This window comes from Salmo salar, chromosome ssa03 (assembly GCF_905237065.1).
Source record: "Salmo salar chromosome ssa03, Ssal_v3.1, whole genome shotgun sequence".
NCBI classification, from domain to species: Eukaryota; Metazoa; Chordata; class Actinopteri; order Salmoniformes; family Salmonidae; genus Salmo; species Salmo salar.
This window is the reverse complement of record NC_059444.1, coordinates 25,479,186-25,506,614: the sequence shown is the minus strand read 5'-3', so window position 1 is coordinate 25,506,614 and position 27,429 is coordinate 25,479,186. Positions and strand designations below refer to the sequence as shown.

The 27,429-nt window shown below is 41.5% G+C and overlaps 2 protein-coding genes across 10 annotated transcripts; one reads left to right on the top strand and one right to left on the bottom strand.

Annotated features, from left to right (window-relative positions):
* Positions 1–37: 37 nt before the first annotated feature.
* On the bottom strand, positions 38–9,069 carry tmem68 (transmembrane protein 68). 9 transcript variants are annotated; one of them, XM_045714673.1, is made up of 9 exons: positions 8,975–9,055; positions 6,518–7,389; positions 4,903–4,962; positions 3,918–4,312; positions 2,877–3,044; positions 2,382–2,575; positions 2,100–2,160; positions 1,863–2,002; positions 38–1,725 (listed from the first exon to the last, which is right to left on the bottom strand). In XM_045714673.1, exons 4-9 carry the CDS (start codon positions 4,240–4,242, stop codon positions 1,621–1,623), a joined length of 993 nt encoding a protein of 330 aa, XP_045570629.1. In that variant the 5' UTR covers positions 4,243–4,312; positions 4,903–4,962; positions 6,518–7,389; positions 8,975–9,055; the 3' UTR covers positions 38–1,620. The 9 variants fall into 9 exon arrangements, 8 of the variants coding, with proteins under 8 accessions (XP_045570629.1, XP_045570631.1, XP_014046037.1 ...); XM_045714675.1 differs by having other exon boundaries at positions 7,274–7,389; XM_014190562.2 differs by lacking the exon at positions 8,975–9,055 and having other exon boundaries at positions 6,518–6,681; positions 6,840–6,857.
* Positions 9,048–27,377, top strand: tgs1 (trimethylguanosine synthase 1). Its single transcript, XM_014190560.2, has 13 exons — positions 9,048–9,295; positions 9,399–9,463; positions 9,931–10,079; positions 11,791–12,496; positions 15,277–15,403; positions 19,145–19,231; positions 19,450–19,621; positions 20,827–21,193; positions 21,348–21,506; positions 23,864–24,007; positions 24,421–24,637; positions 25,186–25,264; positions 27,059–27,377. The coding sequence occupies exons 1-13, from the start codon at positions 9,195–9,197 to the stop codon at positions 27,170–27,172; spliced, it is 2,487 nt and encodes an 828-aa protein (XP_014046035.2). The 5' UTR covers positions 9,048–9,194; the 3' UTR covers positions 27,173–27,377.
* Positions 27,378–27,429: the final 52 nt, after the last annotated feature.

Below are 27,429 nucleotides of genomic sequence, written 5' to 3'. Positions count from 1 at the left end.
CAAGAAATAACCCAAAAAAGCCATTGGAGAAATCCAATCATTCTTTATCAAAAATATTATTTAATTCTCACTATTGGATTGCCTTCATTGGGCAGCATTTTAAGTCAAGACAAGTTAGGTAAAAAAAAATTATTGATCTGATTTATTTAAGTGTCATACACTGACCGGTACCCAGCACACATGGCCTTACAATACGCTACTAAACACAGTACCATTTTCCTTGTACTGAAAACCAAAATAACATTTAACAAAGTATACACAATAACCATGGAAAGTACAGCTACCATCTAGCCACAATACAAAGTACATTTCCCCATCTCCTCCAGGAATTGTGAACAAACTGAGCAATCTCAAACATTCAAAACTCTGCTCGTCCTGTAAGCAGAATACTTCAGAGTTAGCACCAAAACATTTTAGTACAGAGAAATACATTTTAGTACAGAGAAATACACTAAACATGTTTTAGAATAGGCTACACATTACAGTGAACTTTTGCACATTAGTTAAATTTGATTCATAGGCCATAAATAATTACTTGATTAAAGTCGTATCGAAACATTAAAACACTGAAAAACACTAGTGCAGAGAATGTACCCATGTTTATGGAAGAACAATGTAATAAAATATTTTTTTCAAAACCACTTCAAATATCTTGGTGTAGCTGTATGTTGCTCCATTTCCATTTTTTAAGTATACAAAGTATTTGTAATAACCGAAATGACTTGTAACACACAAAACTCATAATAAAATATATTTATTTTAACATTACAAATAATTTCTGTCCTGTTTCATAATGGACCTCAATAGATTTAAAAGGTGCATAGGCTACAACTACAGTACATACTCACATAATGTACACAATACAATACATTATTTAAATAAAATGTCAAACATTTTACCCAGGTGAAAGGAAATAAAGCTGCCCGGTCTTCATACCTATATTGCTTCTTATATAGCAATTGCTATATCGTTTCAATATTTGCAGTTATTAAGCAAAATAAAGGCCTCTTAAATAGAAATTGTTGGCAGTGGTGGAACTTAGAACAATGTGTGCAAATCAACTGTGGAATCAAAGTATATACATACTTTCGCAAAAAACACTATACAATTTCTTCAATATGCACATTTGACATTAATCAATTACGGAATATTATACCTTAACAATTTACCTTCGGTACATATTGTTTTGTGACAAAAACTGAGGGCAAAAATCTCCTGAAGATACATTATTATTGTAGGTGTATAGGTGCAGGACCTTAATTTGATCAGCCTGTTATAGGAGAACTTTCCTGCATCGCAGGGAACTTGTAGGAACTTGTAGTGTATTTGAGGTTAAAAAGGCTTCTGAAGTTTGTAATTTCCATTTTGAAATGTCAAACTTGATTTTCCTTACAAAAAATGTATCAGCCGCTACAAAAATGTCTATTAATTATAATCTACAGGATTATTTTCCTGCTATAGGAGACTGGCTCAAATGAAGATCCAAATCTGTAGTTAACCATTCAACTGATCACATGATCACATGATAATACTTTCAATATGTGACAGTTTGTCTTAAAAATATGTAACTGCTTCATATAACAAAACAAAAAAGGATATTCCCTATGGCTATTCAAAAGGTTATTTTTCTTTATGCCTGCTGTGGAATCGCTCTAGTAGTGCTCGAAGGACATTCCCAGGAATAATTTGGTGTCTGTCAATGAGTGCTTGAACGGCTTGATTGGTCTGAAAATCAGAAAGAAAGATTAGGAAAATTCACTGACCCCATCTTTCCCAATCATTTGACTTTTGTGTGCTCTTCATTTCAGGCAGTAAGTAGCCATTGAATTACAGAAATGTGCCATAGTTGCATAATGTCTTACCTTTTCAGCTAACTCTGCTGCACTAATGTTAGGGTCATATGGGATGGGGTCACCTAAGTATGTACGAAACTTCACAGGAAATCCCCCATAGACAGGGGCCATCGGCACGCGGAACTTTTCATACGACCATCTGAAAAAGCCTGAGAAATATAACATTTTCAAGTTAATTTATGCTCTTCTGTGAAGTTAAAAAAAATGTTTTGTCACACTGCAATTAAAATGAATAGTTAAGCATACTTAACCCGCCGAGAGATCGGAATCCTTCCCTGACGTTTTGAGTAAACATTGGAATTATTGGCTAAAAAAAAATGTAAAGACAATAAACATGTAAGAGGACTTCAGATAAAGTGATGCTCCTGTGTAAGAGGAAAGTGACATGCACTGTCTGTCTCCAAATGAGACCCTATTACCTATAGGGCACCAGACCGCCATAGAGCTCTGGTTAAAAGTAGTCCACTGCATAGGGAATAGGGTGCCATTTCGGAACAAAGACAGAAGGAGACAAAAAACAATATGTACCACTTTGGAATCGATAGCCACTTGTGCGAAGCCCCTTCTCTTCCCCCAGAGCAGTGGATAGGTCTCGTCACTGAGGAGCGCCTCCCTCACGCCTCCAGGTGAGATGCCCAGGAGGTGGCCACTTTTCAGTGCCTTCACACACTCTTCCTGGGGCCCATGGATCACACTAAACACCTCCAACAGCAGCTTGAACCCTACAGAGAAGAATACCAGGTCATGCTTTTACTGCCCAATTCTGCTCTTTTTCCCACTACTCAGATATTTCTCATCAGATCTCCGATTGGTCAAAAGACCAATTACTGAAAAAAAGAGGAGAATTGGGCTGCCTGTGTAGACGCAGCCTTAGTATGTCATGTAGTAAGAATGGACTAAGGCAGCTGTAGGCTATATACTGTACACTTAATTGTCCAACTACATACAGAGGGCACATACACTGAATAAAACATCTCCACCTTTATAATTAGATACTGGGAAACGGATCTGTGAAGATCTTACCTGGAACTTTGAACAGAAAGTGATCAGCGACTGAGTGAACAATCCGTCCCTTCTGAATTATGACATTTGCCAGAAAGTAATAATAGTCGATGGGAATAGCCCCATGATAATAGACTATAAGAGCTGCTCCTTCATCTGGAATCTTCTCCATACCGTGGATTTCATATCCTGTCGAGGGAATATGGTAGCATCCACATTAATGTAGAAGCATTTAGAAACATATTAGATTCTTATTTACAATAAAAGTGACTCCAAAATGGCACAATACATTATTTACCATTAATTTCCATTTGGCACAAAATAATCTGAAACACAAACCAAAACAAACAAACGCATCCAACAATTTTGTAGAGTCACAAGCTTGACATAATCATTGCAAGTTAGGAATATGGGACCAAATACTAAACTTTTGACTACTTCAATAGACACATAAGTGAATTTGTTGCAATACACAAAAAAAATTGCTGTAATTTCTAAATGTTTCACCCGATATGGATGAAAATACCCTCATATTAAAGCTGACAGTCTGCACTTTACCCTCATAGTCATTGTATCATTTCAAATCCAAAGTGCCGGAGTACAGAGCCAAAACAAAACAGGTAACTGTCCCAATACTTTTGGAGCTCACTGTAAATATGGACACATGACTGATTGACAGGCAGGTGAGACTAGAGGTGTGAGAATACAGAGGAGAGGAAAAAAAGAGTACAACTCTATACTTCTCTATTCCTAAACACTAACACACTCATCATTGCTTACATAGTGGCACTGTGGCACCTAGGGGCCCTGCCTGACAACCTTAGCCTCCCTCCCGGGCAGCAGATCTGCGACTCATGTTAAAGCTTCAAAGATGACAACATCTGTCATCATTAGCGGTGCAGGGGATGTAAATACCTTACCCTCAAATTAAAGCTGACAGTCTGCACTTTAACCTCAGTCATTGTATCATTTCAAATCCAAAGTGCTGAAGTACAGAGCTAAAACAACACAATTGTCACTGTCCCAATACTTTTGGAGCTCACTGTATATGTATATAAATACCGTGCCATATGAACCCGTGGCCATCCCACAACGTTGCCAGAGTTTTCCTAGCACCATCCCACATGTTGTTGGAGTAGGCCTCCCTGAGCTGGTTCTTGTGTTTGTACACATGGAGGAAGAGGATGGAGAGGTAGAGGAGGATCACAATGAGGAAGGGCAGGATGAAAACAACGACCAGAGGGGTGAAAACCCAGGCCAGGTACTCCAGATAGCTCAGATAGTCTTCCAGGGGTCCTAGTCCTGACCATTCCTCAAATGCGTGAAAGATGCAGGCCACAAACTCGGCTCCATCTCTGAACATGCAGGACTCGTTCCCATTTGACATACTGCCACACAGTTAGCCTCTCCCAAAGGAAGCCAAGTCGAATAAGGATACCATCTGCCAATGGGCAGGCCTGGAGTACAGAATAGAGAGAAGAGGGCTAACAAGGTGATATTTCAGTACATTCTAATACATTCATATTAATATTTATTCTGCAAAGACAGAGAGCAAACATTGTTTAAATGGGAATCGGATAGAAAAACAACTTTGCCATACAGTATCTATGAAAACTCAAGTATAAATGTTTTACACACCATGCTGATTCTCAAATAAACAAATCAGCATGCGTTTATAAACTGAGCAATCAAGTTAGCTAGATGAAGTGCAGCTACTTTAGAAGCAACACAAATTGCAAGTAATCAAATGGTTGCATTTGTATCATCACTGAATAAAAATGTAATTTTTTTAGGCGGCAGGTAGCCTAGCGGTTAGAGATTTGGGACAGTAACTGAAAGGTTGCTGAAGGTGAAAAATCTTTCAATGTGCTTTTGAGCAAGGCACTTAACCCTCATTTGCTCCAGGGGCGCCTTAATACTATGGCTGACCCTGTAACATAACACATTTCACTGCAACTATTTTTTTTTTTAAATGTTACATTTTAGTCATTTAGCACTTATCCAGGATGACTTACAGTTACAACATTTTGGTAGATGTTTCACAAACCTTTTTTCTTCCAGTGTAAATAGTACTGAGGACAGATCATACCAGGCTCACATGAAACACCTGAAAGACAAAAGTAAAAGGGCAAGCAATTCACACAATCAGAGACGGAAGAGGAAACAAGACATCCCACCCCCACATTCTTTCTATCTAGACCAAAGGCCAGCAGGTGGCGATATTGAGACGTTTCATCTTACCGTCCAAAGGGAATCCATGCAGTCGGCTATACGTGGACCGGTTCGTACATAAAATATTCTCTATTCGGGCTGCAAAAGCATACATTTCCTCCTTAACTGGATTTAATGGCGAGTAGGCGGGGGGGCTGGGGAACAGGGAAAATATCCGTACTACTTCCTGACATTAGGCACAGCGTACTTCCTGGAGTAGCTCAAACTGCGCATGTTGTCTACATCTTAAAGGTAGACTCAGTGAAGTTGTCACGAGCAGCACCGCAGATGAGCGAGATGAAAGACTTCGCTCTCACACAGCATCTGCGCATGTGCACGGATTCACTTCACGCTGTTCACAGCATGGTAGCCAGAGCACCAAAACAGTAGAGAAAGTGAGCCCCGAGCTTCAACGTAGAGCCCAGCAAAGGCATGAATTTTAAGCTCAAGCCCTACCCATGCACACAACGTTCAGACCCTACCCAGGCACGATTGCTTCTGCCAAATGTAAGGCCAGGCCCTGACCGAAACCCCAAATCAGAAATAACTTGTTAGTAAACCCATTAGCTGCTCCTCTCTGTCTGTCACTCGCTCCCTGCGCACAGCTCGCTCTGCATGCGCTCCGCTGGTGGCTCTGAGTCTGTGAGTATCCATAGCAACGGCTCCACTTGGGCTGCTCTGCTCAATGAAGAGACATGAGAGCACTTAGCTGTTAGCTACTTTGTCACTCTAAAATCTGACCAAACTTTTTTTTTCATAATCTCACCCGTCTTAAATTTTATGAGGTTGAGGCACCATGTTATGATCCTAGTCAAATATGACTGTAGTGCACAGTAGATCACAAGCAAATGGCTCAGCTTCAAAATGTTAGTGATCAATTTAGTGTTACCTGAGCCCGGCCCATACCCTAGTTATTGATGAAAAAAACAGGCCTTAACCCCATGTGTAACATCGAGGGCCGTTGGGCTTGGGTTGGGTAGAATAGCTATTTCAACATGCTTAGTTGTTGCGGAAACTGACCCACTATAATGTTTACTTTCTGCATCTACGTCATATCGCTGACTCTACCTTTTAACCGACTTAATTTAGTTTCAAAGCGCTTGAGTCGTCACATAGGAATTAATGGTGTCACGTGATCATATACAGTCATTTGTTCAGAGCAAGGGTAAATTAAAAACAGACTGCTGCAACCTGATTGGCTGAACGCAATACGCCACATCCGGGACTAGCATTTAGCCACTCAAGCATAGTGGTGAAAAATTGTGTTTCATAAAGAAAGTATGCATATTTTCCCCGTTTTTTTATGCCTTCTCACTATTAAATGAAGTTAAGGAGGAAATCAACACCTTTGCAGCCTGAATGGTGAATGTTTTATGTACAGACCGGTCCACGGGGGATATGAGTGTATAGCCGGTTGCATGGATTCCCTTTGGACTGTAATAATAACTCACGGCTTCTGGGCCACATCGATGCTGGCAGATAATTTTCGTAACGTTGTCAGCCAACCCATTAATGAACTCATGCTGCCCCAGCTAGCAATGAGGAATCGGCCCAGAAGCGGCCCTCTTCCGGGGGACTGGAACTGATTGAATCGGCCCGGAATCAAAATGAACGACTGCCCAGAATATGAAGACATTTAATGATATTCAGTTGAAATTGTAATGTGGTGATGTAAGTGTTATAATGTTCCTTAGCTGGTTATGTGATCACTTTGCAAGTACAACGGGCCGTTTCTGTCTACAGGAATTCAGCCGACATTGCAAGGCATCTTACCAGAACCCTCTCCCAACTCGGACGACGCTGGGCTAATTGCGTCACCTAATGGGTCTCCCGGTCGCAGCTGGCACGGGTCCCGAACCAGCATCTGTAGCATGCAGTTTGCACTGCGATGCAGTGTCTTAGACCGCTGCGTCACTCGGGAGGCTCCATCCACAAAGTTTTTAATGCTTATCAATTGCCTTGCACAAAGTATCCAAATACTACACAGGACTATTAAAGAATTTCATTTAAATGTTAATTGTATTTTTTGATCACAGAAAAAATTATAAAATATGGGAAAAAAATAATGAAATGTTCATTATATAAAGCAGCCCGTGTAATCATCTGCCAGAGAGTAGCCCCAATCGGTCCGAGTCCCAAGTAATATATACATTTGAGCCAGATAACTCTCACCAGAATCGGCCCGAGCTCAATCCCCGCATACTTGCCATAAGTAATACTGCCGAAGGCGGCCCAGGCTCGGGCCATATTACGTCAGCGGAGTCTGACTCTCAGCCGAGTGCGCCGACTTTCAGCCAGAATCAGCCCAGATCCACTGTGCTAGCTGGGGCGTCCAAAACATTTTTACATTACATTTTAGTCATTTAGCAGACGCTCTTATCCAGAGCGACTTACAGTAGTGAATGCATACATTTCACACATTTTTTTTATTTTTATTATTATTATTTTTTCCCGTACTGGTCCCCCGTGGGAATCGAACCCACAACCCAACTACCCAGGCTATTTGCATTGCCCCCTCCTCTTTTTACGCCGCTGCTACTCTGTTATTATCTATGTATAGTCACTTTAATAACTCTACCTACATGTACATATCACCTCAATTACCTCGACTAACCAGTGCCCCGCACATTGACTCATTACCAGTACCCCCTGTATATAATCTCGCTATTGTTATTTTACTGCTGCTCTATAACTACTTGTTACTTTTATTTCTTATTCGTATTTTTTTAACTGTATTGTTGGTTAATAGGGCTTGTAAGTAAGCATTTCACTGTAATGTCTACACCTGTTGTATTCGGCGCATGTGACGAAAACATTAGATTTGAATATGAAACGTCTCCATATCGCCATCTGCTGGCCTTTGGGCTAGCAAAAAAACGACCCCTGCACAACTATGGGGCAAAAAAGACGGGGTTGGCTTAGATTGTTGACATGTAAACTATATTTAGTCTCCAAATGTTTATTGAAAACAAACACATTTGCACAATGAGCACTTGTTGTATCTCAAATACATCGTTGGAGTTGTTGGTTAGCCAGCTATAGTGAATATTTTGCCATATTAGCATTGACATGAAAATCTGTCAAAACACCTAAAAACAAGACATGGTATCAGCAACAAGATAACACTTGCTGAAACGAGCCACTTACGATTCCCCACATGCCAGCTTCATGTCATTGTTACTAGCTATCCGACCGTTCACAATAACGCACCGCTTCTGGGCCACATCGATGCGGGTGGATCATTTTCGTAACGTTGTCAGCCAACCCTTCTATGAACTCACGCGGGGGTGAGCTCCGAAAAAAGTTTGGAACGGTCATCCAATTCGGAAACTCGGGCCTCTTTCTAGAACTCCGACTTTCCGATCACTGATGTCATGATTTGACCTCGTATTTTTCAGAGTTCCCATTTGTCTTGAAAGCACAATCAGCAGACCACCAGACCCAGCTGCTATCCATCAGAGCCACCCCGCTGGTTAAGCAGACCGAAACTGACACTTGTTCTCAATTGTAAATGGCATGAGTGAACTATTTTCATTTATCCTCCATATTTAACACAATGTGACAGTTGACTGAGCTAGTTACAGTGCTAACTACTGTCTGACACCTGAGTGCTAGATATCTAAGTAGCTACATCTTAAAATTAACTTTATAGGTAGACAGCCTAATAATGAAAAATCTGTTGATTATATCGGATCAGCATTTCCCTAGATTAGCTAGCTGATTTGCTAATTTACACAGCTAATACATTAGCAGGGCAGCTGGCGAGCTAGCTACTTCCTGAGACTAGCTATAATAAATTACCTCAACTAGCCTTGACACGAGCAAAAGCTAAGAACATCCACTGCATAGACACCAATACTAGTGTTGCATAAATAACAATACAATATTGTTATGAAATCATTACATACATTTCGATCCCTTTGGTAGGTCGAGGAGAGGAAGATTCCTGATATTTTTTGTCCTTGTTTACCCGGTTCCTTATTCATGTGACACAACCAGGAACGAATGTCATTGTAGCCAACACGTGTGTGTATCCGGATCAGCTTCGATAGCAGTGAAAGAGCCTTTCTATATTTACATTTTCCGCCAACGTTACCTAGCTAACAAGTGTGAACATGATGATTGATCATGGGAAAATGGAATGTGGTTGCCGACATTATTTTCAGCCAAAGGAGCTTGGCTGGAGATGATGGGACGATACACTGCTTGTGTTCGAGAGCTTTTGTACAGTAAGTGAGCTAGCTAGCTATATAGTTACTATACAAGTACAACGCACAACGTAAACTGTGTTGCATTGTTTTCACTTTGTGTCCTCTTTTTCTCCCGGTGTAGGGATCGTGAGTTGTACAGATCTGACCGTAAAGCCATCACTAACTTGGCCGAAGGTGGGCTGCAAGGTAGGACATAACCAATGATGTAGTATACGTCATTGGACGTACCTAACCCAAGCCAAGTAAAGCTTAACGCCACGATGTACTTCACATCAACGGCGTTGATCAGACTAGTGTGACCGACTGGAGCTCAGACATCACATACACGTTTTGATTTTTTAAAAAGTACGGATTTCATCATCCAATGAGTAGCCCGCAATTACACATGTTATTGTCCCATGTAATTGCCTGCTATGGTTACCGAAATCCATAGTTTTTGACAAAATCTATAATTTTATGTGACGTGGAGCTCCAGTTTGCCCACACTAGTTGCAGCTTAACTCCGTTGATCTGAAGTATGTCGCGGAGTTGAGTTTTACTTGGCTAACCTAACCACTCCCAATAATTGACATTGACATGCATGTTGCCAACCTTTTCAGAAGCTTTTTTGAAACCTGAAAGTTGTCTGTAACTCAGCCTATTGTTGCACTCAGATGCAGAGGATGAGCATGGAGAGGACCAGGCAGAAGATGAAGAGACTGAGGAGGAGGAGGAGGATGAACCAATCGATGAAGAAGCCCAGCTTATGGCCAGAATGGGACTGCCTGTAGAGTTCATAAGCTCCTCTGCACAGAGGAAATCTGTAAGTAGTAGCAAGTAAACATTGCCTGTTTATCCTTCACCAGAGAGAGTCCACCTAAAAGAAAGAAGGGGTCATGTTGCTCCGATTACTGATGTGCGGGTTGACTCATAACCCGCAGTCCCCACGGTTATATCCGAATAAAGAGAAAACATTACCTCACGAGTGGCGCAGCAGTCTAAGGTTATTTTTTCAGAGTTCCCAGTTGTCTTGAACTCACTGAAGTCAGATTTCCCAGTACTGAGTTTCCAGTTGTTTTGAGCACGGCAGAAGTCATGCTGGATTGACAGCATGGTCAATGTTGAATGTTTATCCTTTTAAGCTTGGAAAGACCCTTAAACCCAGACTTGGAACCACATACCCACTCCAATGAATAGCAAGCTAGTGATTGCTCAGCAATGCTTGCAGTTAGCCACTGTCACTGATTCCTTCCAAACCACTCATTGTTGAATTTGCGATTTCCAACTTGTTGTGTGATGTTTATGGCCGATGAGCACCGATACGTTTTATCTATAATTTCTCCATTATTTCTCTTCATATGACAAGGATGAAAAAGCATTTGCCAGTAGATTGTCGACTTGATTCATGATGATGTCTGCTAGCTAAGATTTTGAAAGTAGGATGTTGACATGATCAGTCCAATTAAAGCTACGGTAGATAACGTGATTTGACATCATTTTATCTGTGGTCAATGACCTTGAGCCTTCTTGGATGGGCACTTCTAATGTAACTCTTTGGCATCACCCAAGGGGCTTGAATTTTCTAGCTGTACACTTAGATTTGGCGTCCTCATGAATGACAGAACACTGAGCCAATCACGGCGCAACAAGAGAACATTACCAACCCCTACGCTCCATATATTCCGCTGGCTGCCCCCAACCCCCCCACCCACACTGAGCTAGGCTGAAACACCTGCATTTTGGAGCTACCTTACTCAAGAAAGCAAAAAAGAGACCATGTTTGTATGCGGCTTTATTAACTCCATTTTATTTTTTGCAAACTGATATGTAATACGTATTAATTTCAAAATAACATGCAAAACAGGCAACCCCAAAAAAAGCTGTGGCTCATGACGGGTCGCCACTGCTAAGGATACACCAAATGTAGGCTACATTTTGACTCAGGGAACAGGAGAAATATCATTTCTTTCTTTCAACATCTTGAGAGAATGCTCATGCAGTTAGGGACCATCTGTAGTGGTGCTATCTTTATCAGCATCATAGTATTTCAACCACATAAAATAGGCTATGCGTTCAAGCTGAAATCTTATCAGAAACATGTTGGGTCGTTTTCACAGCTTTAGTTATTGCGTTTTATCCGGGTCCCTACATTTATTTGTGCCCCAAAAGAAACAGATGACAGAGAGAACTTTTCTGATGTCAACTACATTGAAGCATTCATTCTATCGATTTATTCTGGTGAGCAAGGTTTTTTTTTAAGTCTTCTAAGGCAACATATAATGACAGAAGAGAAGCAGCATATATCTAATTATAGACAAGTTGACTAACACAGCTTACCAAAATGTCGGAAATTATAAGCAGAAGCATATCTAAAATCAGGCAACAACAAAAAATCCTGCACACTGTCAAAAAATCATTCTACCATTTCTGACTGTAGCCTACAGTGCATGTTCTATATTTGTGGGTTAAGGTCACTTTATCACATATAGTCCTATGCTCTCTCTCACCTAGTGTCTTTGTGTCTCTCCTAAAAGGCCAGAAAGTTAAGGAGGAAGAATGCCAACCACTGGGAAGCAGCCCCTGAGAATCTGGATGAAGATGATCCACTCCAGTCGCAGACGGATGATCCCAGTGTTGAAAGCACCAAGCCGGCGTTTGATTGGTTTGATCTCAGTGAGAGGCCAGGAAGAGAGACAGAGGCAGAACCTCAACCCTCCCAGGCCCAGCAGGGTTGGGAAGACTACTGGAGCCAGCAGGGAGAGGGGTTGTTGTGGCAGGGCTGGTTGGAGAAGCACCCTGAGACCTCCAGCTGTCCAGCCACAGCAGAGCCCCCCTGGGACTGCCCAGGCACTAAGGAGGCATGGGAGCAACACGCCAGCCACACCTTTCTCTACTACTGGGAGCAGTTCAACTACTGGGCAGACCAAGGATGGACCATAGACTACTCAAGCAGTGCACCAATTGAAACAAAGCAGCCTGGACATGAGGGTGAAGCCGAAGGAGAGCCGACTCATTGTTGTGACCCAGGGGATTTAGAGTTTGAAGGAAGGCTGGAGCGGAGTGAGGTGGGCACTAGTGAAGTGGTCGATCTGATTGGGCAGATGAGCCTTCTGTCAGAGGGTGTTGGTCAGTGTGATTTGAGCAAACAACAAGTGGACCATGTCAGTGGAAATGATGAACCTTGTGATGGTGGTAATCATAAAAGAACTGCCTCATCAACTAAGTCCACTGAATTAAGAGGTGAGACCTTCCACCTGCCCACAAACATGATATTTCTGTCTCTCAGTTCAGTAAACTATCCTATATCGTTGAGGAGACTGACACTATATTGATATAGCAGTGATTCCCACAGTTCTTGCGCTCAAATCTATTAAAACCTAAATACCAGTATCGTGATTTATTTTTTCCATGGCAAAATGAAAACACGAAGCAGACCTTACTCTTTGGTCCTTTAGAAAAAATGTAAAATATTGTGTGCTTTAGCTTGGAAAATAAATACATGTGACTCTGGATGACAACATAATGATGTTTGTTTCCATCATTAGGGCTGTTTTCCTAAGTAATTTAAATCCGTTTCGTGTTTTGTTTCCTTGCCACAATACTAACGAGTATCACGATACTGGTATCGTCCCGACTAGAGGTCGACCGATTAATCGGAATGGCCGATTAATTGGGGCCGATTTCAGGCTTTCATAACAATCGGAATTCGGGTATTTTTGGACACCGATTTATTTTTATTTATTTTTACACCTTTATTTAACTAGGCAAGTCAGTTAAGAACACATTCTTATTTTCAATGATGGCCTAGGAACGGTGGGTTAACTGCCTTGTTCAGGGGCAGAACAACAGATTTTTACCTTGTTAGTCCAACGCTCTAACCACCTGCCTGACATTGCACTCTACGAGGAGCCTGCGTGGCAGGCTGACTACCTGTTTTGCGAGGGCAGCAAAAAGTCAAGGTAAGTTGCTAGCTAGCATTAAACTTATAAAAAACAATCAATCTTCACATAATCACTAGTTAACTACACATGGTTGATGATATTACTAGTTTATCTAGCGTGTCCTGCGTTGCATATAATCGATGCGGTGCCTGTTAATTTCTCATCGAATCACAGCCTACTTCGCCAAACGGGTGAGGATTTAGCACTGTCGTTGCACCTAACCATAAACATCAATGCCTTTCTTTAAAAGCAATACACAAGTATATATTTTTAAACCTGCATATTTAGTTAATATTGCCTGCTAACATGAATTTCTTGTAATTAGGGAAATTGTGTCACTTCTCTTGCGTTCCGTGCAAGCAGTCAGGGTATATGCAGCAGTTTGGGCCGCCTGGCTCATTTCGAACTGTGTGAAGTTCCATTTATTCCTAACAAAGACCGAAATTAATTTGCCAGAATTGTACATAATTATGACATAACATTGAAGGTTGTACAATGTAACAGCAATATTTAGACTTGGGGATGCCACCCGTTAGATAAAATACGGAACGGTTCCGTATTTCACTGAAAGAATAAACGTTTTGTTTTCGAAATGATAGTTTCCGGATTCGCCAATATTAATGACCAAAGGCTCTTATTTCTGTGTGTTATTATGTTGTAATTAAGTCTATGATTTGATATAGCAGTCTGACTGAGCGATGGTAGGCAGCAGCAGGCTCGTAAGCATTCATTCAAACAGCACTTTCGTGCATTTGCCAGCAGCTCTTCGCAATTCTTCAAGCATTGAGCTGTTTATGACTTCAAGCCTATCAACTCCCGAGATTAGGCTGGTGTAACTGATGTGAAATTGCTAGCTAGTTAGCGGGGTGCACGCTAATAACGTTTCAATCGGTGACGTCACTCGCTCTGAGACCTGAAGTAGTTGTTCCCCTTGCTCTGCATGGGCCGCGGCTTTTGTGGAGCGATGGGTAATGATGCTTCGAGGGTGGCTGTTGTCGATGTGTTCCTAGTTCGAGCCCAGGCTATACTGTTACAATGGCAATACTAAAGTCCCTATAAGAACATCCAATAGTCAAAGGTATATGAAATACAAATGGTATAGAGAGAAATAGTCCTATAATTCCTATAATAACTACAACCTAAAACTTCTTACCTGGGAATATTGAAGACTCATGTTAAAAGGAACCACCAGCTTTCATATGTTCTCATGTTCTGAGCAAGGAACTTAAAAACTTTAGCTTTTTTACATGGCACATATTGCACTTTTACCTTCTTCAACACTTGTTTTTGCATTATTTAAACCAAATTGAACATGTTTCATTATTTATGAGGCTAAATTGATTTTACTGATGTATTATATTAAGTGAAAATAAGTGTTCATTCAGTATTGTTGTAATTGTCATTATTATAAATAAATAAATCGTCCGATTAAATCGGTATTGGCTTTTTTTGGTCCTCCAATAAATCGGTATCGGCGTTGAAAAATCATAATCGGCCAATCTCTAGTCCCGACCCTACTAAAGATGTCATTAGAGTAGCCTATTGCAACCAGGCAGCCCAATTATAGGACATATTATTGCTATAGCCTACTCAGAATGGGTAGGCGATAGCAATATGTCCTAAACACCTCCCTTTTAAAACATATATATATTTTAGTCCTTGTAATTTGGGGCTTTTTCCAAACAGGGTGACTGTCTGAATATTTTATGCATCATACTATCAAAAGATGTGTTCCTTTGAATGAAAGGACCATGTGACACAGGCCCATGCATTTTTAATGGTTCCTCTAGTCAGGGCAAGCAAAGAACCACTGCCTGAATCAACAGCCGTCTCCTCTCCGACTTTGTAGACTGTGATGGATGCTCTCTAAAAATGGAACTTTCCATCTTGTCTGTGACTGATCCCACACAACACTGCTGTCATTTCTGTTTCATAGTATCTCTGTTTTTATCTGGCTTTGTAGCATTGTTTTACACCACATGCTGACTTTTCTTTCCCTGTTTTATCCTCTTGCTCAGAAAACATGCATGTAGAATGCAATGTTGTAGGGACAAATGATGTACACTTTTTTCCCTTCAGATTCCAAACAGGACAGGTGTCACCAGAAAAATAACAATGGATCAAGTGAGAGAAGAGCATCTAGTAGTGATGATGATGATGATGATGATGAACCACCAGATGGAAGAGTCACAAAACTTAAGCGAAGGTAAGCTACATGGCAATTTATCTATATTTTCATGTCTTGCAGTATTTTAAAGTATTGTCCTCTTCCTACTGTTGGCATAGCAATATAGTACCAAGAATAGTATAACTTCTTATGGCTTGAATCCCGTTAGCGGGATCGATATGAAGACAGCCAGTGAAAGTGCACGGCGGCAAATTCAAAACAACAAAAATCTCATAATTAAAATCTCTCAAACATACAAGTATTATACACCATTTTAAAGATAAGATTCTCCTTAATTCAACCACAGTGTCAGATTTCAAAAAGGCTTTACGGCGAAAGCAAAACATTAGATTATGTTAGGACAGCACCTAAACATGAAAAACCACACAGCCATTTTCCAAGCAAGGAGAGGCGTCACAAAAACCAGAAATACAGCTAAAATGAATCACTAACCTTTGATGATCTTCATCAGATGACAGTCCCAGGACTCAATGTTACAAAATACATGTATGTTTTGTTCGATAAAGTTCATATTTATATCCATAAACCCCATTTTACATTGGCGCGTGATGTTCAGAAAATGTATTCCCACCAAAACTTTGGGTGAATGAGCACATCAATTTACAAAAATACTCATCATAAACGTTGATCACATTTACAACAGTTATTGAAAGAATTATAGATACACTTCTCCTTAATGCAACCGCTGTGCCAGATTTTAAAATAGCTTTACGGCGAAAGCACATTTTTCAATATTCTGAGTACAGAGCTCAGCCATCAAAGCAAGCTATACAGTTACCAGCCAAGTTCTGGAGTCAACTAAAATCAGAATTAGTATTATAAATCTTCCCTTACCTTTGCTGATCTTCGTCGGAATGCACTCCCAGGACTTCCACAAATGTTATTTTTGTTTGAAATACTCCATATTTATGTCCAAATACCGTTTTGTTCGTGCGTTCAGATCACTATCCAAAGGCATAACGTGTGAGCGTAAAAGAGACAAAGTCAAATAGTTCCATTACCGTTCGTAGAAACATGTCAAACAATGTTTACAATCAATCCTTAGGGTCTTTTTAACATAAAACTTCGATAATATTCCAACCAGACAATAGCGTATTCATTACAGAAGAACAAGAAGGAGCAGCGCGCAAGTGTGCCCGCGCAGTAAACAACTCACTGCTCCCAGGCAGTCCACAGATTGACTGAGCTCCTATTCTCTGCCCAGTAACAGTAGACGGATGAATCAAGTTTCTAAAGGCTGTTGACAGCCAATGGAAGCCTTAGGAAGTGCAAAATGACCCCACATAGTTTGAACAGGGATTAGATAGAAAAACTACAAGTCACTTCCTGGTTGGATCTTTTGTCAGGTTTTTGCCTGCCATATGAGTTCTGTTATACTCACAGACATCATTCAAACAGCTTTAGACACTTCAAGTGTTTTCTATCCAAATCTACTAATAATATGCATATCTTAGTTTCTGGGAGTGAGTAGCAGGCAGTTTACTCTGGGCACGTCAATCATCCAAGCGACTCAATACTGCCACCATCCATAAGAAGATAACTGGAAATCACTGTTTCAAGTGGCAAGAAAAGTATGTGAACCCTTTGGAATTACCTGGATTTATGCATAAATATGTCATCAAATTTGATCTGATCTTCATCTAAGTCGCAACAATAGACACTGTGCTTAATATAATACACAAATTATTGTAATTGTCTTGTCTATATTGAATATCATTTAAACAGTGTAGGTTGGAAAAAGTATGTGAACCCCTAGGCTAATGACTTCTCCAAAAGCTAATTGGAGTGAGGAGTCAGCTAACCTGGAGTCCAATGAATGAGATGAGATGTTGGTTAGAGCTGCCTTGCCCTATTAAAAAAAAAACATACCAAATTTGAGTTTCCTATTCACAAGAAGCATTGCCTGATGTGAACCATGCCTCGAACAAAAGAGATCTCAGAAGACCTAAGATTAAGAAATGTTGACTTGCATAAAGCTTGAAAGGCTTACAAAAGTATCTCTAAAAGCCTCGATGTTCATCAGTCCATGGTAAGACAAATTGTCTATAAATGGAGAAAGTTCAGCACTGTTGCTACTCTCCCTAGGAGTGGCCGTCCTGCAAAGATGACTGCAAGAGCACAGCGCAGAATGCTCAATGAGGTTAAGAAGAATCCTAGTGTCAGCTAAAGACTTACCGAAATCTCTGGAACATGCTAACATCTCTGTGGACGAGCCTACGATACGTAAAATAAGAATGGTGTTCATGGGAGGACACCACGGAAGAAGCCACTGCTGTCCAAAAAAAGCATTGCTGCACGTCTGAAGTTTTCAAAAGTGCACCTGGATGTTCCACAGCACTACTGGCAAAATATTGTGTGGACAGATGAAGCTACAGTTGAGTTGTTTGGAAGGAGAACACAACACTATGTGTGGAGAGAAAAAAAGGCACAGCCACACCAACATCAAAACCTCATCCCAACTGTAAAGTATGGTGGAGGGAGCATCATGGTTTGGGGCTGCCTCAGGGCCTGGACAGCTTGCTATCATCGACGGAAAAATGAATTCCCAAGTTTATCAAGACATTTTGCAGGAGAATGTAAGGCTGTCTGCCAATTGAAGCTCAACAGAAGTTGGGTGATGCAACAGGACAACGACCCAAAAGACGGTAGTAAATCAACAGAATGACTTCAACAGAAGAAAATACGCCTTCTGGAGTGGCCCAGTCAGAGTCCTGACCTCAACCCGATTGAGATGCTGTGGCATGACCTCAAGAGAGCAGTTCACTCCAGATATCCCAAGAATATTGCTGAACTGAAACAGTTTTGTAAAGAGGAATGGTCCAAAATTCCTCCTGACCAGAAAACGTTTGGTTGAGGGTATTGCTGCCAAAGGAGGGTCAACGAGTTATTAAATCCAAGGGTTCACATACTTTTTCCACCCTGCACTGTGAATGTTTACACGGATGTTTACACGGTGTGTTCAATAAAGACATGAAAACGTATAATTGTTTGTTTTATTAGTCAAGCAAACTGTGTTTGTCTATTGTTGTGACCTAGATGAAGATCAGATCAAATTGTATGACCAATTTATGCAGAAATCCAGGTATTTCCAAAGGGTTCACATACTGTTTCTTGCCACTGTAAATGCTGACAGTGACTGACACATTTTTCATAGGGGATTGAATTGAACTACGATTCACCTTGTAAAGGCTTCCATTGTCTACGATTCACATTGTAAAGGCTTCCATTATTGGCTATGATTCACCTTGTAAAGGCTTTCATTATTGTCTATGATGCAGTGCATGTAAAAGTGTCAGCCAGGGGAATGAATGGAAGTGCTTATCATCTGTCTTTTCAATTTCAATTTTCAATTTCACTTTGATGGAAGGAGATGTTCATGTCCAAGACACAGATTCCGATGCTTCTCCATGTTTCAATAACCAAGGATTCTGTAAATGGAATCTGTATGCATAAATCAGTAAACATCACGTGATGGCCCATTCCAACCCAAAGGCTGGTACTGGGGACTGATATGTGATTTAGCCTACACAATGCTTTGTGAGACTATAACAATATTTTCCCACATGTTCCATAAACGTTCTACTGTTGGCTACACATTCCCTATGTAGTGTACTACTTTTTACCAGGGCCCTCCAGTCAAAAGTGTACACTATGTAGGGAATATGGTACCAATTGGAATGCAGTCTTGTTCGATCATTGTGATGGTGTGTAAGGCTAATGCTGTGTATTGATCTATCGTCTACTGATCTGTTGACCCAGTCATGAACTGGATGTGGAAGAGAACCCTCAGATGTCTGTGGATGAAGCCTGGGATAAACTGGGATTAAAGCGCAGCCACGACCCCATGTAAGTCAGCATTACTCCCTCAGACTTGGGTCTGCGTCCCAAATGGGAGCCGATTTCCTATAAAGTGCACTACCTTTGACCCAGCCTGGTCAAAAAGTGGTGCACTATACAGTATGTAGGCAATAGGGTGACATTTTGAAAAGAATCCAGGTATATGTACAAATGGTTGAGATTGTCCTCTTAGAATATCAGTCTCTTTATGTTGTGTTTTTTTGTAGGATTGAGAGCGTGCTGAAGTTTAAGCCCAGCCCCAGTCACCACCATGGAAGTAGGGCTGGGAGGAATAGGAAGCAACATGGAGGGAGGAAAGCAGCCTGCCACAACACGCACACCTTCTTTACTGAAGAGGGAGATAACACAGAGCCCAAGTTGACCAAGACCTTTCAAAAAGTAACATTTTACAAATAATTTTCACACAAACGGTACGATTGCGATACAAATAGAATCACCCTCGTTTTAGTACCGCACACCCACATTTCATAGCAGCTCCTGACTGGATTAGCAGGTGGGTGAGATGCCCTGTGGTTGACACTAAGGATCCTTCTCAGAGAGGTCTACCTCATGTCTTACGCTGCCTCAGTCTCCACCGGCAGAGAGAGGAGAGAATGGGAGCACAGCCAATACTCCCATCCTCTCTCCCCTCCTGTCAGTGCTGGCCTCCTCTGACACACCACATCTCTTTATGCATGCAGCTGCTGTTTCAACCAACTGAATCTATTTACAATGAGCCGCCACACTGCACCGCACCGAGGGTAGCCGCACTGTTTAAAGTTCATGGATCATCATTATTTGAGTCGGTCACATTTCATTGATAAGACTGTGCACATCACTGGCTGACCTTGAGGAGGACAGGAAGAGTGTGTTCAGTCGGTCGCTATGAACTCAAACATGCTTATTCAAACCATGGTAGAGAGGCTCGGAAATGCTACTATTCTGTTTGCTGACTGTGCGGAATTGTATTATCCCAGAGAAATTGAAACTTGTCAAGGTACTGCACTTCAGAAAGGTAATGACTTAGTGTACCTTCAGGTATAGTGGACATCAGTGTGTTTCTACTGTGTTCAGACATTATTAAGTCATGTGTCGTACTGTGAGAGGACTTAAACCAGTTAAATGCAGTGCTTTTCCATTGATCTTTGTTTTGAGCTCACTGAATTGATCTTCTGGGCAAGACTTGCAGTATTTACTGTCTGCAGCAAATGGCATCATCATCCAGCAGGTGTAACAGTATAGGTTCCGTCCCTCTCTTCGCCCCAACCCGGGCTCGAACCAGGGACCCTTGCACACATCAACAACTGACACCCCACGAAGCATCGTTACCCATCGCGCCACAAAAGCCGCGGCCCTTGCAACGCAAGGGGAAACCCTACTTCAAGTCTCAGAGCGAGTGACGTCACTGATTGAAATGCTATTAGCGCGCACCACCGCTAACTAACTAGCCATTTCACATCGGTTACACAGGCACAGTAGAAATGACTTGAGCCCTGTTGACGCCTACTTTAAAGAATGGTTTCGTTGTGATGCTTCTCTGTTCATCTAGCGTTCATTGGTCATGCGTGTTTGTTGTATTCACTCACGTGCTGCTCTGTTTTCAGGTTCAGAGTTTCCTCCAGAAGGTTCAGAAAGACAACGGCACACACACAGCCGTCCCGGACATGTCAAAAGGCCAGACACATGAGCACGGGGAGCATGCCGACAAGAAGAGCCCTGCTTGTCCACAGTCAGAAGGAAAAGAAGAGAGACTGGAGGAAGAGATGCAGGAGGAAGAGGAGAAGGAAGATAGTCCTCAACTCTGTTTGGAGTTGGACTGTACTGAGCAGCTCCCTCAACCCTCCCAGCAGAACATCGTCACCAGAATAGAGGAAGCAGAAGAGGATGAAGAGATTCAATTCAGAAGAGAGGTGTACTCACTGGACATACCAGACTACTTAGTTCCCAATGCACTTGAACATAATAACACAGGTGGGTTTGCCTCAACAGCCGGTTTAGACCTTTTTCTAACCCAGGGCTTTTTCATAAAGAGCTCATGTCAGATCTATATTTTTTGGGGTGTATTTCTTGTTTGATTGTTGAAGTCTTGTACAATTTACTACTTTTGTGCTGCCTATTTCCCCAGAGTCTACTGGGAAGACTGGTAAGAAGAAGAAGAAAAGGAAAAGAGGAAAATGTGGAGTGATGCCAGCTGAGATTGCAGCGGAGCCCGAGCTGGCTAAGTACTGGGCCCAGCGCTACCGTCTCTTCTCCAGGTTCGATGAGGGCATCAAGCTGGACCACGGTGAGTCACGGAGCAAACGGAACACACACACTTAAGAAAACACAACCAATTTCTTCATACAGCAGAAAGTGTTAATCATATGGAGGAACTACCTGACCTCCATATTGTTGTTAATATTCCTCTAGTTTGAGAAGAATTATTCTCCTATTGTAGTCTCCCAACCACATCTATTAATGCAGCCCAAACGGAGGGTCAAATGTGATTCAGGAATGTACTTTATTCTGAAAAGAAAAGGATTTTCTCAAGGTGACTGAATGTTAAGTATTTTTCTCTGGTTGAGAAACGAATGGCTGTATGTCCAAGGTAAAAGCTCTAGTTTTGCTGCTCCTGAAGTCTAACATCATGTTGTCAAGAGGGGAAGAGAGTCAGGGATGTTGAGATGTGGTGGTGGGGATGTAGAGGGCACATGGATGAGCTGGCAGGCAGGGGCCCACCTCTGTCTGTCTTTAGGGAGAAGTGCTGATGCCAGTGAAGCATACCTCACATTTCTCCCTCCTGCATCACATGACACCAGCAGGCTTCCTCCCTGTCTCCCAGCAGAGCAACTCTACTCTCTCTCTCTCTCTCTCTCTCTCTCTCGCTTCCTCCCTCCCGCCCGCTTTCTCGTTCCCTGCTCGTGCACGTCCTCTCATTTAAGTGCACCAGACTAAAAACAGAGTCATGAACACTGATGCACTGATAAGAGACTAATGATTGGCACTCTGTATGCAGATTAGGTTCATTTAAGTAGAAGGATTAGTTTTCCATTTCCAACACAAAGTGTAGATACTGTAGCGGAAACAGAAGCAACCTTGTACTCTAGAAGCACAAATATTCATACTGTTAGTGCTCAGTTATAAAAGCTTTTTTTTCCAGCTCCACTGAAATCCTCCAAATGGATCCTTTTTGAGTTAGCATTTTAAACATTGATTTTAACATTGGTTCGAAACATCAAGTGGTTCTCCAACCTCTTTCTGGCAAAGAGCTTATCTGTTATCAGAGGGCCAATCTCGTCCTGCCGAATCTCTCCCTATTCTCCAAAGTATTATGACTAATGTGTTCCCCTCGCTCCAATCAGAGATCTTTCACAGTGCATTCTGAATTCTGTTTGAAAACTAGATCAGAGCCTTTGTAACTACTCACTTATTCATGTCAACAGAGGAGAGCCAGGATACATACCACAGCATGGCTGAAACTCAGTCCAGATTATTTACACCGAGTTCTATCAGATTCATATGGTGTCTATTGCTCAATTAGATACAGGAGGAAAGCCAGAGAAAGTCTATACAGCCTCGTGTAGCAGTGCCTGGCTGATGATAGAGAGCAGAGTGTGAGGAGGGGTAATCTAGTATTTTGGGACTGAAGTCATATGGGTAATAAAAACTCTTTTTAACATGGTGTTAGAGGTTTCCTTCAGGAACAGCAATCTGTTTTGAGAATCCACTGCAAACTGAAAGGAATATCTATCTCAGTGAACATTAGGAAAACAAATGAAATGTATCTATTACGGATCCTCCCATGAGCTCAATTGGAAAGTCCATCCATGTTTCTTTGTGAAACACCCTCTCCTCAGCCACTTTTCTCAGAATGGAGGGAGGGATGAGCACTGTAATGAAAGAGAGTGAGGAACGTGAAGTGTTACAAGAGAAGAGTGCACTCCCAGCATTGTTTGCCTTAGCAGGTGTTTATTCTCTGAGGAGGCTGTGAAAACAAGCAACTTGAAAAGAAACCGGCGATGGCTGCTCGAGAATAAAGGCAGATGGTCTAGGTGAGGAGAGACAGGAGGACGTGGTTGGTCTATGAAGCATCCCAGTCTCTCCACATCCTCAATATCCACAGCATACTTATTCAATAAGTTTTTTGGGTTGTCTTGTATGGTATATTCAGGCTATTCTCAATTTAATTGAAGATACACACACCTACTTTATATTCCAGCAGGCCTAATATTTGCCTGCAGTAAAATGTGAATGACAGCTGTTTTAAAATGTAACCGTCACTAGTGTTTTGGTTATTTTGGGGAAGTTGCGAATGGAACTAGCCCACAAAATCAATCAATCAATTAGATGATATCATATTTCTGGACAAATTTGATGAATCAATAATGAACCAAAATATTTGGCTTGAATATCAGATTGGTATTGTTTGAACAAAACCATTTTACAGTTGACTGACCTCTGGTGGCTATGCTTTGCATTGGGGATCACCGCAAATCAGAAATTAAATGATGATTCCTTAAAATATGAATCAATAAATAAAACAATTCTACACGGCATATATATAACTATATTTTAAAATAGTAAAATGAGACAATATTAATTGCCTCTTTTGTATTCAGTTTGTTAAAGCCTTTCACTCTGTCCGTTTGTCTGTCTGTCCAGAGGGCTGGTTCTCTGTTACCCCAGAGAAGATAGCAGAGCACATTGCCCTGAGGGTCCAGGAGAGTTTCCACTCTGAACTCATCATAGACGCCTTCTGTGGAGTGGGAGGCAACGCCATCCAGTTTGCCCTCACTGGGAAGAGGGGTATAGTAGCATCATATTTGAGCCAAGCTTCAGAGGCTCCTTTGCTTTATTAACTTTATATATTTTTGGTTGCTGTATCTGTATTTGCCTTTATAAATAGGGCAACAGTGTTCCTGACCCTGTGACCAGGAAAACCTCTGGGGTCCATATTATATCCTATAGGTTAACAGTTATGCGTCATTGTCCTTAGTGGTTCTCCCTGTGTGTCTGACTCAGTCTGCGTGTCTTTCCATATATGGGCCCTGGTCAAAAGTAGTGCACTACATAGGGAATACAGTGCCATTTGAGATGCAGCCTGGCCGTCTGTCCCTTTCCCTTCCTCCAGACATTTAAACAGATATAGAGCATGTTGTCCTGAGTGGTACTCCCTGTGTGTCAGACTCTCTGTCCTCCATGTCCCTGGCCCCATGCAGTGCTAGCCATTGACATCGACCCGGTGCGTCTGGCCCTGGCACAGCACAACGCCCAGGTCTACAAGGTGGCCGAGCGCATCGACTTTGTGCAGGGAGACTTCCTGCAGCTGGCACCTCGTCTGCGGGCGGACGTGGTGTTCCTCAGCCCCCCATGGGGCGGCCCAGACTACCTCAGCGCAGACGTCTTCGATATCAAGACCATGATGTCGCCAAATGGATATCCTTTATTTCTCACAATGAAGCTGGTCTCAGGCTATTAGTCAGGCAACAGGCCAGACTCCGAGACGGGCCAGGACAGAGGCACACGCAGATAGAGGCAGAGTGAGAAGGCCAGCAGTTTGTTAGCTAGCTAAGGGGGAATGTGAAGACAGGAATTGTGGATGTAATGAGAAAAAAGGAACCTGCACACTGCTCTTGATAGTATCACTGCTCTTTAATAAGCTTTACATATCAGTCTCACGTTCTGACAAGGGCCGCCAGGCCGATACGTGAAGCTTATTAAAGAGCAGTGATACTATCAAGAGCAGTGTGCGGGTTTCTTCTATCTTCTCATTTTATTCAACTGTTACCGTGCACCTGCAACAAAGATGGCTCAGATGTGCGAGTGCCTTTTGAATTTTGAGGAACAGTTCGTTTTGTTTGTGGGTTGGTCTTTTCTTGCCAATCTGAGTTTCTTTTAATATTCCACTAGTATTTACACGCATTGTAGCATTCTATTATGTTGTCGTTGAAGAGTCTAACACTGTTTTCCTTAACTGTTAATACTTTTGACATTTTCAGGTTGTCCAAAATAATATCTGATAATATTGTGTACTTCCTCCCACGAAATGCAGACATGGATCAGGTAGGTTATATGGACAAGTGGAGGAGTATTGATGGTTTGCAACTCCTATGTGGATGTTGAGTCTTTGTGCATGCTAGTCATGCTTGGCTCATTTTCTACCATTGATTCAAGATCTATTTATATTTGTTGATATTTCAGTGTAAATTAGATTACAGCAGTACAGTCTGAAGGCCTATAGAAATGTGATGTTTCTGCAGGGCTCCTTATATGGAAGAGGATAAAAGCTGCATCCCAATTCACCACCCTTATCCCAAAGTGTGTACTTGCACATTCCTCGTCATTGGATTGGTATAAGGATTGGCAAGAGGGAGTTGCCACCATTTGATAAATCCATGCAGGAAAATGTGCAAGTGCACACTTCAGGAAAAGTTAGGACATAGCCGTAGTCAGAGCTGATGATGCCAGGCGCCTGCCTGCCCGGCTGAGCCTCCTCTACTGAGCATGTTTTGGGGAATGCCCATACTTCCTTTATTTACTTGGTTGCCCATCTCTGTGCTATCCCGTGGCCTGGGGCTGTAAGTGTTCTCACTGTCAGATCAAAGGCTCCCAGAGCTGGGAAAGGCTACATTGGCCTCATGATTTCATTATGCCTTCATGTATGTTATCAGCAGTCTAAAGCAGGCTGTCACCTATTGACCCGCTTATTTAGCAGTGGCAGATCTAACTATTTTGAGTGCATGTCTACTACTACTTGCTACTATAAAGCTAAGTCCATGGTAGCTGTTATCAGAAGATAAGTATAATGAGCTTAGAAGCACACTCCACTCCGTATTTATTTGGTCAGTGAAGCTAAAATATTTACATTTGGCTATATACCCCAGGATTTTGGATTGTTTCAAATGAGGTGACAGTACAGAATGTCACCTTTTTATTTGAGGGTATTTTTATACATATCTGTTTTACCTGTATCTAGTCCCCATTTGAAGAAGTCATAAGTATTTGGCCAAATTCACTTATAGTGTATTAAAGTAGTCAAACGTTTAGTATTTGGTCCCATAGTCCTTGTACACAATGACAACATCACCTGTCACTCTACAAACTTGTTGGATGCATTCACAGCTTGTTTTGGTTGTGTTTTGAGTTCTGTTTTGCCCAATAGCAACTGAATGGTGAATAATGCATTGTCACTTTTATTTTAAGCAAGAATAGAAGATGTTTCTGAACACTTCTACAAGTAGCTTCACTGTCCAAATAAATAGAGGGGAGTGTATAGAACTACATTGACCCAAGCCACCCAGTTGATCAATCGGTACTATTTACATATTGGCTAATTGCACTAGGCCCCTATTTATTTTAGTCCGAGTTAGTGAGTATTGTTATTGTTCTGTTTGATTGTGGCGGTTCTGACTAAGGTTAGTTAAATAAAAATATTTAGGTCAGTCTGGCCTTTACTGTTATTGTCAGAACACAGTGGTTTAGCAAACAGGGCGGAGTTTAAACAGGCACCCCAATTCTGATCTTTTTCCCACTAATTAGGCTTTTGACCAATCACATCAGGCCTTTTTCAGAGCTGATCTGATTGGTCAAAAGACCAATTAGTGAAAAGATACATCTGAATTGGGCTGCCTCTGAAGGCAGCCTCTGTAAATAATAACTTGCCAGCTTTGTAGGTAAACAGTGTACTAGATTTACGTACAAATCTTTTACATAACTTGAACTTTTCATTGAAATATACTTTCCATTATAAATCAAGGTGCTGATTTTTTTTCTCTCTATATAATAAATGTTCATGTCAATGACTCGGACTTGTAATTAGTATAGTAACAATGTTTAATTTTTATGGTTGGGTTCCAGATCGCTTCTCTTGCAGGGCCTGGTGGGAGAGTAGAGGTGGAACAGAACTTTCTCAACAACAAGTTAAAGACAATAACTGCATATTTTGGCAATTTGATTAAATCAGATTGCTAGTTTTATTTGACCTAATGCTAAACCTGATCTCAGTTTGGGGTCAGTTTTTTTTTTTTGTGCATGATGATGTGTAGACATACCATCTGATGTTTTGTGTTAGTCTGCCCATGTGGTTATACACGTTTTACTGCTTTTATTTTTCAACGAACACATTTTCTTGCATTATCTATTTTTGTATTAAAGCTAACCATGCCATTTTACATTGCCTGGTTCTCAACATTGTCTTTTTTTTTGTGGAAATGCATTCAAATGTTGTC

Excerpts from the sequence above, each read along its gene's own strand:
- tmem68 (XM_014190561.2), bottom strand. The coding sequence starts at position 4,242 with ATGTCAAATGGGAACGAGTCCTGCATGTTCAGAGATGGAGCCGAGTTT. Across the intron at positions 3,045-3,917 it reads CCACGGGTTCATATGGCACG|GATATGAAATCCACGGTATG; the intron begins GTATTTATATAC and ends TTCCCTCGACAG. Across the intron at positions 2,161-2,381 it reads TGGCTATCGATTCCAAAGTG|CCAATAATTCCAATGTTTAC; the intron begins GTACATATTGTT and ends ATTTTTTTTTAG.
- tgs1 (XM_014190560.2), top strand. The coding sequence starts at position 9,195 with ATGGGAAAATGGAATGTGGTTGCCGACATTATTTTCAGCCAAAGGAGC. Across the intron at positions 15,404-19,144 it reads GTCACAAAACTTAAGCGAAG|TCATGAACTGGATGTGGAAG; the intron begins GTAAGCTACATG and ends CTGTTGACCCAG. Across the intron at positions 24,638-25,185 it reads ACCATGATGTCGCCAAATGG|TTTTGACATTTTCAGGTTGT; the intron begins ATATCCTTTATT and ends AACTGTTAATAC.